General features: G+C 44.5%; 1 protein-coding gene across 2 annotated transcripts in view; it reads left to right on the top strand.

Moving 5' to 3' along the window:
* The window catches only part of TOGARAM2 (TOG array regulator of axonemal microtubules 2), a 122,108-nt gene extending 106,481 nt beyond the window's left edge, over window positions 1-15,627 (top strand). The window contains exons 19-20 of one of the 2 annotated variants that reach the window (XM_089529552.1): window positions 5,253-5,339; window positions 14,150-15,627. In XM_089529552.1, the coding sequence (XP_089385678.1) occupies window positions 5,253-5,339; window positions 14,150-14,406 (344 nt within the window). In that variant the 3' untranslated portion in view covers window positions 14,407-15,627. The remainder of the gene's footprint in view (window positions 1-5,252; window positions 5,340-14,149) is intronic. The other variant, XM_089529553.1, reaches the window with a different exon arrangement.
* Window positions 15,628-17,231: the final 1,604 nt, after the last annotated feature.

Genomic DNA, 17,231 nt, shown 5'->3' with positions numbered 1-17,231 from the left:
GACCCAGTGGCTGTATTAAATATTCCTTATGCCATCTCCCTAAGAAGGAAGAAATAATTTCAACTTGATTTGGGAACAGCCCCTTTACCTAAGATTTCCATCTTAATTTCCAAACAGGAAAATATAGTCAGTCTCTCTCTCTCTCTCTCTCTCTCTCTCTCTCTCTCTCTCTCTCTCTCTCTGTGTGTGTGTTTAAACAACAATCTATGAGCAACTGTAGTTGGTAGGTAATGCAAAATACTTAATGGCCATCCCAGGGTCTCAGATTTTAGCTCAGAAAATCCAGGGCCTAGGAAGATCTTGAATTGGCAACCCCAACAGCAAGTGTTTCAAAACTCCTCATGAAGTAGTGACATTACACTACCACAAAGTTGGGAAAAGTACTTTTTGGACTATTCTTTAATACTGTGAAATAACTTTTCCAGGCTCTGCATTACACACACCCATTACTGGCTAGAATTGTCTGCCATTGCAATGAGTATACATTTTTTCCACCTGCAACTGACAAAACCACCTCTGAGGATTCCTTGCCTAAGAAAACCCTATGAAATTCATGGGGCCACCATATGTCCACAGGCAACTTGAAGGCACGTACATACACAAAGTCTTCCAAATATGAAACATTTAATGCATGAACCAGCCTCTTAGTCTTCTGTGTGGACCATAAATCCATCTATGTGGATCCAGTGGCAGATGGTGGCTTCTGTGCCACTGAGGCAGTGAATCTGTGTTTGGTTTTAGTCTTATCTTTACAGGGACTGTCTACAGTGCTGCAAAACAGGTTCAATAGCTTGGACAGTGCTGATAAAATTTGGACAATGAACTGGACTCACTGACCCACTTGCCTCTGATATGTGGATCAGTAGGCTTGATAGTAAATGAAAACTTTTGGTATCCAAAAATTTTCAGACTTAGGCCAAAATAAGCAATAAAGAGCGGTCAAAGAAATGTATTTCAGGATATAATATCAAACTTGTTCTTGCAAAAAGAGTTCTGCTAGTACAAACAAAATAATGACAGTAATTCAAAGAAGAAGAGGGTGTTGTCTCTCCACTTTGTTTCACAAGCTGACATTCTCATCCAGTAAATTATAACTGGTTTATCATTTCTTAGACATTGGTGGTGCAGGTAAAGGAATGTGTTGAAGTCACATATACCACATTCCTTTTCTTTACCTCTTTTGAAAGCTCCTTTGAAGCTAAACTTCTGTTAGTTATTTATTGGATCTTTCATGGCTAGCAAGTGTTTCAAAGTGCACGGTCCATCTCATAAGGACAAAGAGGGGAAAGGTACACGTGTACTGTGCTTATTTTCAAATGATTTCAAAGGCAGTTTTAAAGGTTGACCAGGAATCTTTATGGATACTAATAAGGGAGTAATCATTAATAATTAACACCCCTGCCCAACTCCTTTACTTCTCAAATTAGCATTTCAAAGCATTTATTCATCTTGCTGAAGCCAGCAGTTATTCTTTTTCATTCATCATTGAAATAACATGTTGCCTGGCTCAGCACACACACACCATCACCCTTCAGAAAACAGAGAATGTCAAACAGAAAATGGATTTTCTGTTCTCTGTTTTCTCAGCCTTGTGGCAGTTGATTCTTGGCTGTATAAACTGAAGGGTCAAGTGGTGAAGAAAATTGTCTTTTAATAAAATAAACAAAGCTTCCCACATTAGCTTGCTTGCTTGATTTATTTGCAGAACCATTTCACTCCGCCATTAGGACTTGGAATGGTTTGCCAACTTAAAAACAACATATATACTGTACTGTATACACAATAAAACCATGTGAAACAAAACACATTTGGAGACAAGGCTGTGGGATGTATGGCCTTTTAGATGTGGTGGGATTGTAATTCCCATCTTTCCTCACCATTGTTTGTGCTGGCTAGGGCTGATGGGTATTGTAGTTTGACAATAGGAGGCTACCCATTCCAAAGCCCTGCTCTAAAATGCCTTGCACATTAAAAGCATAAACCTGACTGTCAAAAGCAAGTTTGAATAGACATGTTTTACATTGCTCCCGAAAAGAGGCTCCAAAGGCTTTGGTGGCTATGTAAATCAGGATGGGAAAAATGTGACCCTCTGGAAGTTGTTAGGCTATAACTACCAGCAGACCAAGCCAACATAACCAGTGGAGAGGAACCGTGGGAGTTGTACCGTCAACCCTCCATATCCACAGATTAAAGCATCCAGAGTGTGAAAATATTCAAACAATATATAAAGAAACCTTGATTTTGCCATTTTATATAAGGGCCATCACTTTAGCACTGTATTTAATGGGACTTGACCATCCATGGATTTTGGTATCCATGTGGGGTCCTAGAACCAAACCTCAGCAGATACCAAGGGACCACCATACTCCAAACATCTGGAGGGCCACACAACTCTCAGGAGTAAGAAATCCCATCAGCTTGGGGCAACCCCATGAATGCCAACCTGTGCATCCACTGACTTTGATCCAGAAATGCAGTAATAAAGGGGGTGTTAAGGCAGGAATGAACTCAGTACATGTGTTAGATGTTCCAAGTCCTAGTACATCTAAATTCATCTAAGTTCATCTGATGAGATAAGCTCAAGCAAAAGGGCTGCTACTGAGCCAGTGTGACAGAGTGGTTTGACTAGGGCTCTGGGGGAAACAGGCTATGAATCCCTGCTCAGCCATGGGAAGCCACTGGTGACCCTGGGCAAACCATACCCTCTCAGCCTTAGAGGAAGGCAATGGCAAATCCCCTCTGTAGAAATCTTGCCGAGAAAAACTAGAAGAGGCTTGCTATAAGTCAGAAGTGATTAATAGCAGATAAAAGTTATCAGAAATATGCCACCTAATAGATCTTGAAGAGCAATTGATACTGGTCAGAATAAATCATACTGAGCTAGGGGGACCAATGACTTCACTCAGTATTAGGTGACACCTGTCTGTCATTTAATCTTATTTGGTCTTGAGGGTCTTATGATCTGAAAATTTGGGGCAACTATTGTCAGCTCCCTCAGCACATTTCTAAAAGTTAAAATCTACATTGCACAAGGATGATCGGTCATATTACAAGGATTTTGAAGTTGAATTCCCTTGTCTGGCTTTCACACTTCTGGGATCTTTGCTATGGGTTTGGTCTCACTAGGGTGTCTATGGCTCAGTACAGATGGGCACGTTGCGGCGATATTAGGGCTCTGTAAGGCTGGGCGTCCAGATGTGCCCAGCCCTAGTGATGTCACAGGTGCATGAACCTAGAGCAGCTCCTTTTTTTAGTGTGCATCTGTACAGCAGCATGCAGCTGCTGCACAGCTGCACAGCAAAAAGGAGCGGCTTTTTGCTGCCTGTGTGTACCAGACCTATGACTGCCTGTCCTTCCCAAGTGTGGGACTGTGAGAGTTGCAATGCTGGGGGTCAAATGTTCCCCAGCCCTGCTTTACTAATTGCATGTCTGCTCCAGTTGTATTTTACATTAACATTTAAGAAGTGGTACTCCAACAATTGGTAGGACACTGCAATCCTTTCCTTGCTGCATTTGGAACTCCGTTCCCATTTATTCCTATGTTTAAGTCAGTACCTAATGCTTAAACCTTTGTGAGACACACATTACACTTGTCAGCAGTGTGGGGAGACAGTCTACAGTGTCCATCATTTTTCCTGGTTTTTTTCCTTCACCTATAGGACCTTCCTCTGAATTCTTTGCATTCACTGCTAGCTAGAAGATTCTGGGAATTGTAGTCCAAAAGAGGACATTTTACAAGCTTTGCCCATTTCCATTTTGAGCTGCACTGCTTCCACAATCATGTGGAATGTCACAGTGTCTCTTGGTTTCTTTGGCTCCATAAGAATCACACAAACCCTGACATCTGTCTTGTTCCACAACAACTGAGAATCTGACCATTGGCATATTTGAATCACTGCCTCCAGCCAGTTGACCCCAACCCAGGCCCTGCAATATGCCACCTTCCTTCCACTGGCACCTCAAAATTGCACCCAGGAGAAGGTGAGAATCACTCACCTATCTAGGTGCTTTACATTATTACAACAAAGAAGAGATGAAAATGAGATAGCCATTTTACACTTCCCAAGTATCATTTGAGAGAAGAAATACATTCCACCTCAAGAATGTGCACATTTGCACATGTGAAATGTTTTTGTAGGAATAGAGCATGCAAAAATATGAGTATGTTTCAAAATGCAACTGATTAAAATGAGTATAGTTGGGGGGGAAAAGCAAAAACCTGATTTGGACATTGCTGTGTGTGTGCAGATCAATATATGCCCACCCAAATCAAGTCAAAGATATAAATACATGTGTTATGAATGAAATAAAATGCACTGAAAAGTATGCAAATTTTAATGCAGAAAGAAAAAACAGTCTTGCAACCTTGTACGAAATAATGGCAGAATCAAAGGTGTCATTCAGCAATTTTCACATTTCTCTGATGAGTACAAAAGGACAGATTTCTGTATTGTGAAATACAATTGTTTTTGTATGAGCCATTAATTGCTGTTTTTATCATTGTCATTGTTCTTGTGTGCCTTCAAGCCATCTATAGTGACCCTAAGGTGTACCAATCATGTTTTTTTCTGGGTCTCCCAGTGCATTCCATGGCCAAGTGGGAAACTGAACCATAGTCTCCAGGGTCATAGTCCAACACTGAAACCACTACACCATGCTGGCTCAAATAAAATACAATGCTCTTCTGTGGTTAGATTTATTTGCATGGTGAAAATGGAGGACAATGGGTTAATGTGGATGCACTGAAGAAATGAGGGGAAGACATCCATTGGTCCATAGATGGATATGTTTTGAGTGCAAGCAAAGGGTGCTGTGCAAAGTTACCCATTATGCTTGCAATGTCCAGCAATGATTTGTATATGTAGCTGGGCCATCAGAGATCCAATCTCATAAAGTTAAAAAATAAAGGTCATTATCACTGCTTGTTGTTTCAAAACACGATGTTTCAAATGTGCTCAGTTTACATATTCCTCTGGAAGTTTCCAGTCTCAGGAATTAGATTGTATTCACCTATCCAATAACATAAAAAAAAAAAATCACCAAACTGTGATACCTTTTTGTTTGTATGAGTTGTCTTCAAGAACTGGGAAGCTAATACCTCCTTGACTCATTCTTTTTTAAAAATATAACTATCTTGAATGATGTACTGTACAATACAAATCATGTTCTCACAGCCCGCCCACCCATCCCCTTCTCCTTGTACTTCCTTAGTTGGCAATAATGTCCAAACAAAGTGTTTCTGTCCCTTTCAGATAATCTTTTTCTGCTTCAAACATTTGCCAGCAGGGTGCGTTTCATCAGCGGCCAAGCTCTGCAGGATATCACAGATCGCCTGTCAGGTAACAAACAGACTGCACACAGTTAGGAGTTTGCTCCAAATGAACAAATCAATAGCTCAGGTAACAGCAGGAGGCATAGGGCTTCTTTCTTCACAGCACAGCATCTTACATTGTCACCTACACCTTTTCAAAGTGGGTGTGAAGGCTGTTTCTCATCTTTCCCTTAGAGCAAATGCACTAGCATTCTTTCTGAAGTCCCTCTGATTTATTGTCACAAGGGTGTTCCAAACTCTTGTTGTGGAGCTTGAATGCTAGCCTAGTTCGGTTTATGGAATCAAATGGTGAAATACTTGTATTATAACCCCAAATGCACCAGAGTCCTCTAATCCATGACTAGCTCTTCCCAGTTTTCCCATCAAACATTTTGATTCAACCTTTTGATTCCAAAACTTGTTATATTCATTCTGCCTGAGGCACAGTCCATATGCAGAAACGTAAACTATACTTGCCACTCTGTCATCAGGCACTACCTAAAGATCACTGGAATGTGACCTGTGTATGTGTGTGTTGTTTGCCTTCAGGTACCCTTTAGAGAGGCAGTCTGGGAGTTTGATGTGGTCATTTTAGACAGTTCAATACATGAAATAAATTGCCAAGCCATCTATTGTGCCATAGGGTACTAACACCCCAAATCATTTGAGAGGTATATTTTTTCCTGTGGAGATATAGTATTGAATGTACTTATTTGCAAGAATGAAGGCCCATTAAAATTAGGATATTGTCCCTGCATTAAAATTCACCCAAGGAATTTCATAACAAAAACTATATATTTATCCCACCACCCACTCTGTATTCAGTAAAAATGAATGGCAGTAGAATAACAGTAGAATTGTTATTGTTGGGTGCGCTTACTCAAATTCTATTCATTTTCAATGATGCCTCAATTTCCTGTTCCTGTTGCATGCTGCAGATGACATCCTCTATCTCAGCCATCCATGAAAAAAAGTTTTGGACTTTGGAGTATTTTGAATTTTGGAATTCTGGATAAGGGATACTCAGCCTGTTCTGGTTTTGACTATGTGGTTTTGAAATCAGTAGCTAAGCATTTTGATTTGTTCAATTTGAGTACTGAAAACCATAGGGACATTGGTATAGTATGCTGACCTTACAGCCAAGGAAATAATAATAATAATAATATGATTTATTTGTATACCGCTTTTCCTACGATCAAAGCGGTTTACAGCATACATATGCATATACAATAACAAAGCAAGTAAAAAAAAAAAAACCTCTGCTTCTCTCCCCTCAAGATGGAGGTTGGGGGGAGGGCTCTTCAACTTGGCAGGCGGAGGCCTGTTGCTTCTTGCCCGCTTCTCTCCCCTCAAGATGGAGGTCGGGGGGGAGGGCTCTTCAGCTTGGCAGGCGGAGGCCTGTTGCTTCTTGCCCGCTTCTCTCCCCTCAAGATGGAGGTCGGGGGGGAGGGCTCTTCAGCTTGGCAGGCGGAGGCCTGTTGCTTCTTGCCCGCTTCTCTCCCCTCAAGATGGAGGTCGGGGGGGAGGGCTCTTCAGCTTGGCAGGCGGAGGCCTGTTGCTTCTTGCCCGCTTCTCTCCCCTCAAGATGGAGGTCGGGGGGGAGGGCTCTTCAGCTTGGCAGGCGGAGGCCTGTTGCTTCTTGCCCGCTTCTCTCCCCTCAAGATGGAGGTCGGGGGGGAGGGCTCTTCAGCTTGGCAGGCGGAGGCCTGTTGCTTCTTGCCCGCTTCTCTCCCCTCAAGATGGAGGTCGGGGGGGAGGGCTCTTCAGCTTGGCAGGCGGAGGCCTGTTGCTTCTTGCCCGCTTCTCTCCCCTCAAGATGGAGGTCGGGGGGGAGGGCTCTTCAGCTTGGCAGGCGGAGGCCTGTTGCTTCTTGCCCGCTTCTCTCCCCTCAAGATGGAGGTCGGGGGGGAGGGCTCTTCAGCTTGGCAGGCGGAGGCCTGTTGCTTCTTGCCCGCTTCTCTCCCCTCAAGATGGAGGTCGGGGGGGAGGGCTCTTCAGCTTGGCAGGCGGAGGCCTGTTGCTTCTTGCCCGCTTCTCTCCCCTCAAGATGGAGGTCGGGGGGGAGGGCTCTTCAGCTTGGCAGGCGGAGGCCTGTTGCTTCTTGCCCGCTTCTCTCCCCTCAAGATGGAGGTCGGGGGGGAGGGCTCTTCAGCTTGGCAGGCGGAGGCCTGTTGCTTCTTGCCCGCTTCTCTCCCCTCAAGATGGAGGTCGGGGGGGAGGGCTCTTCAGCTTGGCAGGCGGAGGCCTGTTGCTTCTTGCCCGCTTCTCTCCCCTCAAGATGGAGGTCGGGGGGGAGGGCTCTTCAGCTTGGCAGGCGGAGGCCTGTTGCTTCTTGCCCGCTTCTCTCCCCTCAAGATGGAGGTCGGGGGGGAGGGCTCTTCAGCTTGGCAGGCGGAGGCCTGTTGCTTCTTGCCCGCTTCTCTCCCCTCAAGATGGAGGTCGGGGGGGAGGGCTCTTCAGCTTGGCAGGCGGAGGCCTGTTGCTTCTTGCCCGCTTCTCTCCCCTCAAGATGGAGGTCGGGGGGGAGGGCTCTTCAGCTTGGCAGGCGGAGGCCTGTTGCTTCTTGCCCGCTTCTCTCCCCTCAAGATGGAGGTCGGGGGGGAGGGCTCTTCAGCTTGGCAGGCGGAGGCCTGTTGCTTCTTGCCCGCTTCTCTCCCCTCAAGATGGAGGTCGGGGGGGAGGGCTCTTCAGCTTGGCAGGCGGAGGCCTGTTGCTTCTTGCCCGCTTCTCTCCCCTCAAGATGGAGGTCGGGGGGGAGGGCTCTTCAGCTTGGCAGGCGGAGGCCTGTTGCTTCTTGCCCGCTTCTCTCCCCTCAAGATGGAGGTCGGGGGGGAGGGCTCTTCAGCTTGGCAGGCGGAGGCCTGTTGCTTCTTGCCCGCTTCTCTCCCCTCAAGATGGAGGTCGGGGGGGAGGGCTCTTCAGCTTGGCAGGCGGAGGCCTGTTGCTTCTTGCCCGCTTCTCTCCCCTCAAGATGGAGGTCGGGGGGGAGGGCTCTTCAGCTTGGCAGGCGGAGGCCTGTTGCTTCTTGCCCGCTTCTCTCCCCTCAAGATGGAGGTCGGGGGGGAGGGCTCTTCAGCTTGGCAGGCGGAGGCCTGTTGCTTCTTGCCCTCTTCTCTCCCCTCAAGATGGAGGTCGGGGGGGAGGGCTCTTCAGCTTGGCAGGCGGAGGCCTGTTGCTTCTTGCCCGCTTCTCTCCCCTCAAGATGGAGGTCGGGGGGGAGGGCTCTTCAGCTTGGCAGGCGGAGGCCTGTTGCTTCTGTAACTGTGTAGGATTCTCAATGAATCTGTCCACATTTTATATCAATAAACCTTACAATAATCCTACAAGGTAGACCAGCATTGTTCTCTCCATATTGCAGGTGGTTAGCAAAGGCTGATGGAAAGTAGTTTGTTTAAACCTGCCCAGTATGATTGTGCTAGAGGCCACAAATTCTACGAAAGAGTGCCAGAAAAGCAACATTTTTAGGTTTAGGAGTATGCCCACCTTCTGCAAATTATATGTATGTATGTGCAATAGTACACCAATGAAGCAAATTCCTAAGCTGTGGAGGGAAAGGCTTTTCCCATTTGTTCCACTTTTTCCATTTAAGCAAATTAAATTTACAATAAAAGAAGGACAACTCCAATGAAGGACGACTCTTTGGAGGCAGTCTACTCTACTGGCAAACAGCTCTTACCATTAAATATTTTTCCTAAAGTTCAGGCGGAATCTTTTGTCTTGCAGTTTGAATCCATTAGTTTATATCCTAGTGTCCGGAACAGCAGAAAGCAAGCTCAGTCCATGATGTTCTTTCAGATATTTAGAGGTGGCTATCATGCTACTTCTCAGTCATCTCTTAACCAAGCTAAACATACCCAGCTCTTTAAGCCATTCCTCAGCAGACTTGGTTTCCAAACCTTTTGCCATCTTGACAGCTCTTCTCTGAATGCATTCCAGGTTGTCAGTATCCTTCCTGAACTGTGGTGTTTAGAAATGTACACAGTGTTTCAGGTTGACCAAAATATTTAATTTTGTGTTAATTTAATAAAACAACACAAAATATTAGTAAAATATCAAGATCATAGCATTGGCGGTAGCAGTAGAATACCAGTGCCAGGCTAAAATCCCTGGAAAGTTTGTTAAAATATGAACAAAAGTTAAATAACTTCACCTAAATGACAAGCTTTTGCATGTTGCATTGGGAAGTCAATTCAGCAGCTACAACTTTTGAATGTACTAGCTTCTATAGAGAAGAATTTAATCCACTAAAATTCTTATTTCTGTTGTTGACATGTCACTCATCTGGCAATATGACCTCACATCTACTCTGACCTTTCATACTTTAGGAGAGCTACATAAATGCTCTTTTCTTGCTTTAGAAAAAGAGCAGCATCTGTCAGGATAGTGTTGGCAGGCTGTTAGACTAAAGGAGAGATTGGAAACAGCTCCTGACACCTGATCCTAAGTCCCTGATTCTAGTAAGTGTTCCCGAACTTGTATGGGCTGCAATAGGCAGAAGATAATACAGCTGTCAGTGGAAACCCAGGGACTTTATCTCACTGCCTCCAGTGCCCGACTACCTCTTCCAAATTGAGCTCAAATTCAGAAGTTACGCTGATTTTATTGCACTGACATTTCCCTCAAAACAACAGTTTCCTGTTGTTATTATTATTATTAATTTATTTATTTATATAGCGCTGTAGATTTACACAGCGCTGTACATAAAAACAACAAATATAAAAGAGTAAACTTGCCTATAGCGTACAATCTAAGAAATGATAGGATAATACAAATAAAACACATAGCAATACAGGAAATGGTTCAATAAAACAGGCAACAAAAAGAACATCAGATAGCAAGTGACAATCACGCAATGTCTGGGAACGCTTCTCTGAACAGTATGGTCTTCAGCTCCATTTTGAAGCTGGTTAAAGAAGTGATGGCTCTTGCTTGTGGGGGAAGAAGGTTCCAAGAATGAGGGGCAGCAAGTGAAAAGGGGCGGGATGGAGCAGAGGAAATCCTGGGCTGGGACAGCCGACTTTGACTACCAGAAAGGAGGGCCCTAGTGGGAAGGTGAGGAGAAAGAAGGTCTGATAAGTAAGGAGGGGCCAGCCCATGGAGGGCTTTAAACGTTGACAGCAGGAGCTTGTACTGAATATGGAAAGGGAGGAGGAGCCAGTGAAGGGATGCCAACACAGGAGAGATATGGTCAGAGCGGTGGGCAGATGTGATCATGCGTGCAGCTGAATGCTGGACAGAGATTAAAGGACGAAGGTGAGAAAGAGGAAGCCCAGCCAGGAGGACGTTACAGTAATCAAGTCGTGAGACCACTAGGGCATGGACCAAAATCTTGGCAGTAGAGGCAGAGAGATATGGTCGGATTTTGGCAATATTGTATAAAAAGAATCTACAAGCCTTGGCTGTGGTCTGGATCTGAGGGATACACGACAGAGAAGAATCAAAGATAAAACCAAGACTGCGAGCTTGCTGGACTGGTTGAATAGAAATGTTGTCCACAGAGACAGAAAAAGAGTGTTCAAGGGTAGACTTAGGAGGAAAGACAAGACGTTCCGTCTTGGACATGTTGAGCTTCAAACGCTGATGGCGCATCCACTGCGAGACAGTTGTGAGACAAGACGAAACTTGCTGTTCAAGCCTTGGAGAAAGGTCAGGGGTGGAAAGATACAAGTGGGTGTCATCAGCATACAGATGGTAGGAAAAACCAAAAGAACTTATAAGTTTACCTAAGGACAGTGTGTAGAGAGAAAACAGAAGGGGACCCAGAACAGAGCCCTGGGGAACTCCAACAGATAAGGGAACAGAGGACAAAGTTTGACCACCTGCAACCACTGCAAAAGATCTGTCTGACAAATAAGATCTAAACCAGTCGAGAACAGAGTCTGAGAACCCAAAGTCAGAGAGTATGTCAACTAGAAGGCAGTGATCAACGGTGTCAAAGGCTGCAGACAAATCAAGAAGGATGAGAACAGAGTAAAGGCCATTAGCCTTGGGCCGTAAAAGGTCATTTGAAATCTTAGTGAGAGCTGTTGCCTCCACTGTTGAATTTGGGCCCCATAAGTTGTTTTGGCGGCCATTTTTTCCCAATTCCAAAGCTTCTGATTTCGACGGAAATAGCTTCCGATGAAGCTATTTAAAAGTAATTTATTACAGTTATTTCTTATAGTGATTGAAAAGTATAGCTAGTGTAAAGTATAGCTATTGCTATACTATTATACCAGGGGTTGGCAACCTACGGCCCGCGGGCCGGATCCGGCCTGCCGAGGCCTTCCTGCCGGCCCCCACGCAGTCCTGCCGCCGTTTCCGCGCCATTCCGGGCGCCATTTTATTTTTCAAAATGGCGGCCGAAGTCTCGTGCGACCTTTCCCAGGATAGGAAAGGTCGCGCGAGACTTTGCCGCCATTTTGATAAACAAAATGGCGGCGGAGGAGGAAGAGGAGGGCCGCACGGCCTGGGATGGAGGAGGCAAAGGATGAAGACCGGCGCCGCCCTCCCCTACCTCTCCGCGGGGCCCTGCGCGGCCCTCCCCGCCTCCCCGCGGGGCTCCGCGGGGCCATCCCCACCTCCCCGCAGGGCTCCGCGGGGCCATCCCCACCTCCCCGTGGGGCTCTGCGCGGCTCCGCGGGGCCCTGCGCGGCCCTCCCCGCGGGGCTCCGTGGGGCCATCCCCGCCTCCCCGCGGGGCTCTGCACGGCTCCGCGGGGCCCTGCGCAGCCCTCCCTGCCTCCCCGCGGGGCTCCGCGGGGCCAACCCCGCCTCCCCACGCGGCTCTGCGCGGCTCTGCGCGGCCCTCCCCGCCTCCCCGCGGGGCTTCATGCAGTCCCGCGCAGCCCACCTCCTCCTCTGTCTAATCCGTCCTGCCCCCAGGCCGCGCGGCGCATGGAGGAGGGGGAGGAGAAGAAAGAAGAGGAGGAGGAAGAGGAGGGAGGAAGAGCAGGAGGAGGCAGCAGCAGGAGGAAGAGGAGATGGGGGCAGCAGGAGGAGGAAGAAGAGAGAGGAAGAGCAGGAGGAGGAAGAGGAGAGAGGAAGAGCAGGAGGAGGAAGAGGAGAGAGGAGGAGGAGATGGGGGCAACAGGAGGAGGAAGAGGAGAGAGGAAGAGCAGGAGGAGGAAGAGGAGAGAGGAAGAGCAGGAGGAGGAAGAGGAGAGAGGAAGAGCAGGAGGAGGAAGAGGAGAAGGTGGTGAGTGGCCAGAGGCCACATGGGTTTTTTTGTTTTATTTTGCATTCTTTTTAATTGCTAACAAGTCTCCCTTGCTTTGACAATGATAGTGTGGTGGTGAAAGTGATGAGTCAGCTTGAGAAGCATGCAACTACTGTTTCAGAAGCTGAGAGAGTGTGACCTTGCAAAGTGTGTTTTGTGTGCTTTTAATGCTAACAAGTCTCCCTTGCTTTGACAATGATAGTGTGGTGGTGATGGTGATGAGTCAGCTTGAGAAGCATGCAACTACTGTTTCAGAAGCTGAGAGAGTGTGACCTTGCAAAGTGTGTTTTGTGTGCTTTTAATGCTAACAAGTCTCCCTTGCTTTGACAATGATAGTGTGGTGATGATGATGATGATATTGATGATGACAATGATGATATAAGCCAGCTTGAGAGGCATGGAGGCACTGTTTCTGAAGCCAAGAGAGTGTCACCTTCCAAAGTGTGTTTTGTGTGCTTTTAATGCTAACAAGTCTCCCTTGCTTTGACAATGATAGTGTGGTGATGATGATGATGATATTGATGATGACAATGATATGAGTCAGCTTGAGAGGCATGCACGTACTGTTTCTGAAGCCGAGAGAGCGTCACCTTACAAAGTGTGTTTTGGGTGCTTTTAATGCTAACAAGTCTCCCTTGCTTTGACAATGATAGTGTGGTGATGATGATGATGTTGATGATGTTTCTGAAGCCAAGAGAGTGTGACTTTCCAAAGTGCCTTTTCTGTGTGTTTTTGGTTCTTTAATGGTGATATTGATATCAGAAAGCCTCTGAGGCAAGGCCAATGTAAATTGCTGTGATTTTTACAAACCCATGCGCAGTGAAGAAAAACCAAAGTCCCTTGACCAAGTACACATTTCTGAGAAGTACACTTGGTCCAAGAACGGTGAAACCACTTTGACATGTTCAATATGCATAGCCATGTTAAACCATGCTAAGTGTTAAACCCAAGGGGTTTGGTTATGGAATAAGCCTCTGAAATATGCAAGAGGCCATGTTAAGTAAAGCCATGTGAAATGCACAACTGTGCTGTTGTGTGTGTTTTGGAATGCAGGTTGGGGGTGTTTGTCCAGAAAGGGACCGAGGAGGCGAGGGCGGGCACATGCCTCCTCCTCCTTGCAGGGCTTCGGTGGAGGCTCCGCCCTGGAGGGTGGCTCCGCCCAGAGGGTGGCTCCGCCCTGGTGGGTGGAAGCTCCGCCCCCAGCATGCAGCCCCGCCCCGGAGGGTGGAAGCTCCACCCCCCGGCTTCGGCACCCCGACTTGTCTGAGGGACACCAACCCGGCCCCCGGCTCCAAAAGGTTGCCTACCCTGTATTATACTATTATACTACTATTTAGCTATTGCTGTACTATTGCTAAACTATAGTGCTCTCTCGCACTCTCTCTCTCTCTGTGTATGTGTGTGTATATTCATTCCTTTCCCACTACTTTTTGGTAGGGGGGAAACAAATCTTAGGACTGATAAAAGAATGGCATCAGACTTAGAAAATGCTTGTGATAATGCCTTTATATAATAACAACTTATGCTTAAATATGGTCTGGTAACACACTGAAAGCTAGTGCAGTTGTAGTATGTTGATGATGATCACAAAAGTGAGCACTTACATAAATTAATAAAGATCTTCTGTCTTTTACATGGCAGTTCTTGTGGTTTTGGCTTATCCACGGAAAGCTCAGTCTGTGGAACGTCATGCCCTTCCTATTCTCTGGTACTTCCTGAACAACATGATCGGCAATGGCGTATTATCTGGAAAGAGTGGGAATGTGAGGACTGTGGTCTCTAAACTGGCTAAGAGTCTTTTCAAGCAAATGGGACCCAAACTTATAGAATATGCCTCCAGCCAACCACAACATGTGATTAAACTCTTGCATGATCTTCTAGATACAGACTTCCAGTGAAGAAGGCTGACATTCTCTGGGACCATATGCAATGTGCCACTTCAGGAGGGGGGGGAGGGGAAATGAAGTGATGGACAATGATGCATTTATTTAATTATACTATTTTTATGTGTAATGAACAACTGCATATAGTATGCACTATGGAAAATGTAAATAATATATTTTGTGGTAGAAGTAAATCACATATTTTTCTAAGGCTTAAGCTCTTAAACTTTTGACTCATAAAAACATAGATTTGATGATGATGATGATACAACTGTAATTCTTATATGTATAAAAAAGAATACTTTATTTATGTAATAAATGTGTGTGAAAGAAAGGATGATAAAGATGAACCTCTAGACCTGACTTCTATTCCTAAATGAAGGAGACCTATTGAATCGATAGGGTTTATCTAAATGTCGATTCATCATTTATCAGTTGATTCAACAGGTCTACCCTAGAAGGGATTACCAATCAGGTTTAGGTCTACATCATGGACAATACATTGCACTATAGTAGACTGCCAATTGTAGATTGTTAATTACAAGGGCATCCATGGGATCATTTGGTGCTGGCCTGGGTTATTCCTGTTTAAGCTGGTGTCAAACCACATCACCTTTTCAAGTAGCAGAGCCTTTCCTCTTTTTCCATTACAGTGGAAATGACAAGACAGAAGCTTTGGATGGGTGTGGGTAGTGAATAGATCAGAATAATAAACTGTTTCTGTGAGACAACACCATTTGGGTAATGTGTGACTCTAAATGTTTTTTGACTGCAGTCCCCATCAGCCCTATTCCCCCCCCCCAACTGTAATTCCCTTCAGGTTCACCCAGAATAGCCAATGATGCATGAAATTTGCAGTCTAGTCACTTCTGATGCATAGAAATTGCAGTGTAACATCTGGAGGACCCCATGATAGGTTCGCCTTAAGGTCAGAAACTACTTGAAGGCACACAGCAACAACAACAAGAATAATCTGAGTTGGGTAGCCCTATCTCGAAATCTGACAGTGACAATATTCACACCCCAAGTTATTAATTCCTGTGTTATTAAGTAGACCTTATTTTCTGTGTATTGATAAACCTGTACTAGGCATGACATGATTAAATGGAGCTTCATACAAATAAATGTGTTCAAGGAATAAATCTCAACCAAAACAAAACTACAAGTAGTCACTCTGAGTTCAAAGAGAAAACAAGCCAGGGTAGTTAATGATGAGAAATAATGGAAGCTGCAGTCCACTGCAGAAAATGTTACAAAGTACACAACTACAAACTGACAAAACAAATAGGAGGGAAAATGAAAAAACATACAGTTGTGAAAGGCTGAATGACAATATGCTAAATCATAACTATCAGAGTACATAATAATGTAACTCCACAATATAATAAATATAGAAATACGAAGTACTGAATACAAGAAACTGTAGTATGCAACTTGGACACAAGATTCATATGGTATAATGCTGTTTTGAAAGTCTTCTTTAACCTGAATACAACTTCTTAATTAAATCCTGTAAAATACAAAAACATCAAAACAACCCCCAAGAGGTTAATATAAATGCAACACATGACATTTCATCCAATTTCAGTTGAATTACTAAACAGAGATAGGCACTTTGTGACTTATAAACACTCAGTGCGTGTGATAATTCACAAGACCTGGCTACAATAATAATAATAAGCCGAAGATGTTCCTGGAAGGTATCTTATATGTGTCCAAATAAAAGAATTACTGGGGAACAAATAAACTAGGCTTCAGTTTTAAATTCCAATCAAATATATCTGAATAGAAAGAAACATTACAAACCAACAGGCATTTAATGCTGGATTCTATTATAAACTTGCTTTTGTATCCAATATATTGCAACTGTATGCATTCAGTATTAGGTATTTCTGTATTTAGCATATTGTGGAATTATTTTTATGTGTATACTGTATTTCAAATGTAACCATTTAGCATATTGTCATTCTGCCATTCACTATAGTTACAGTTAATTTCCATCCTATTCTTTACATGTTGCCCATTTTCAGTTGTATGCTTTGTAGCATTTTGTGTGGTGCTGCATACAACTCCTGCTCTATGGGTTTAGGAAGCTGCACCCCAAAATATGGAAGGCCACATGATGGAAGAATAAAAACATTAGCCCTTATTCTACATTGCCTACTTTGTTACCCATGTGTTGTAACAGAAATTTCAGGAAACTTAAATTTCTAGGACTGACAGAGCAAGGATTGGCAAGAGGACCTAGTAATTGAAAATCCATAAGTTTATTTCCAATTGTCGACAAAGGAAAACAATGAACTCAGTGGAATTCAAGTTCCAAAAGCTGAGACCCCGAACAAGACAAAATGGCTCTTTTTATATTATTCAAGACAAAGAAGCTTCTTCAATACACCTGATTGGCTAATTACAATTTAAACATACAGAATTCTTACAATCAGAACAGAAATACATGCATACATTAAAACTGCATCATCACTCCTTACCCCCTCCTGTAGGAATTCAGTGGCTTTCTTCCTAACCTTGCTTCTGAATGTCAACTATGTGTCCTTATCTCAGTAGTTTATGTTATGTCTTTTTACTGGTGCCAGCTTCCATCCAGGTCAAGATGCACTCCTTATTCCTTTGCTCTAGTTTCACTAAACTCCAAGCCTTTATTTCAAAAACCATCTCTCTGGCTGACAAAGGTGACTCCATCTTTCTATAGCTTTTTTAATTCAACAAGGAATATTTCCACCACATTCCCCCCTTTTGATGTTTCATCAATATTCATATTGCATGATACTATCAACTATTAACTATGTTTATATGACACTCTAAACTCAGAACAAAACAAACCT

The sequence above is a fragment of the Sceloporus occidentalis genome, unplaced genomic scaffold, assembly GCF_023333645.1.
Source record: "Sceloporus occidentalis isolate IW3139 unplaced genomic scaffold, rSceOcc1.0.p SCAF_6, whole genome shotgun sequence".
NCBI lineage: Eukaryota > Metazoa > Chordata > Lepidosauria > Squamata > Phrynosomatidae > Sceloporus > Sceloporus occidentalis.
This window is presented reverse-complemented; position numbering and strand designations above follow the sequence as displayed.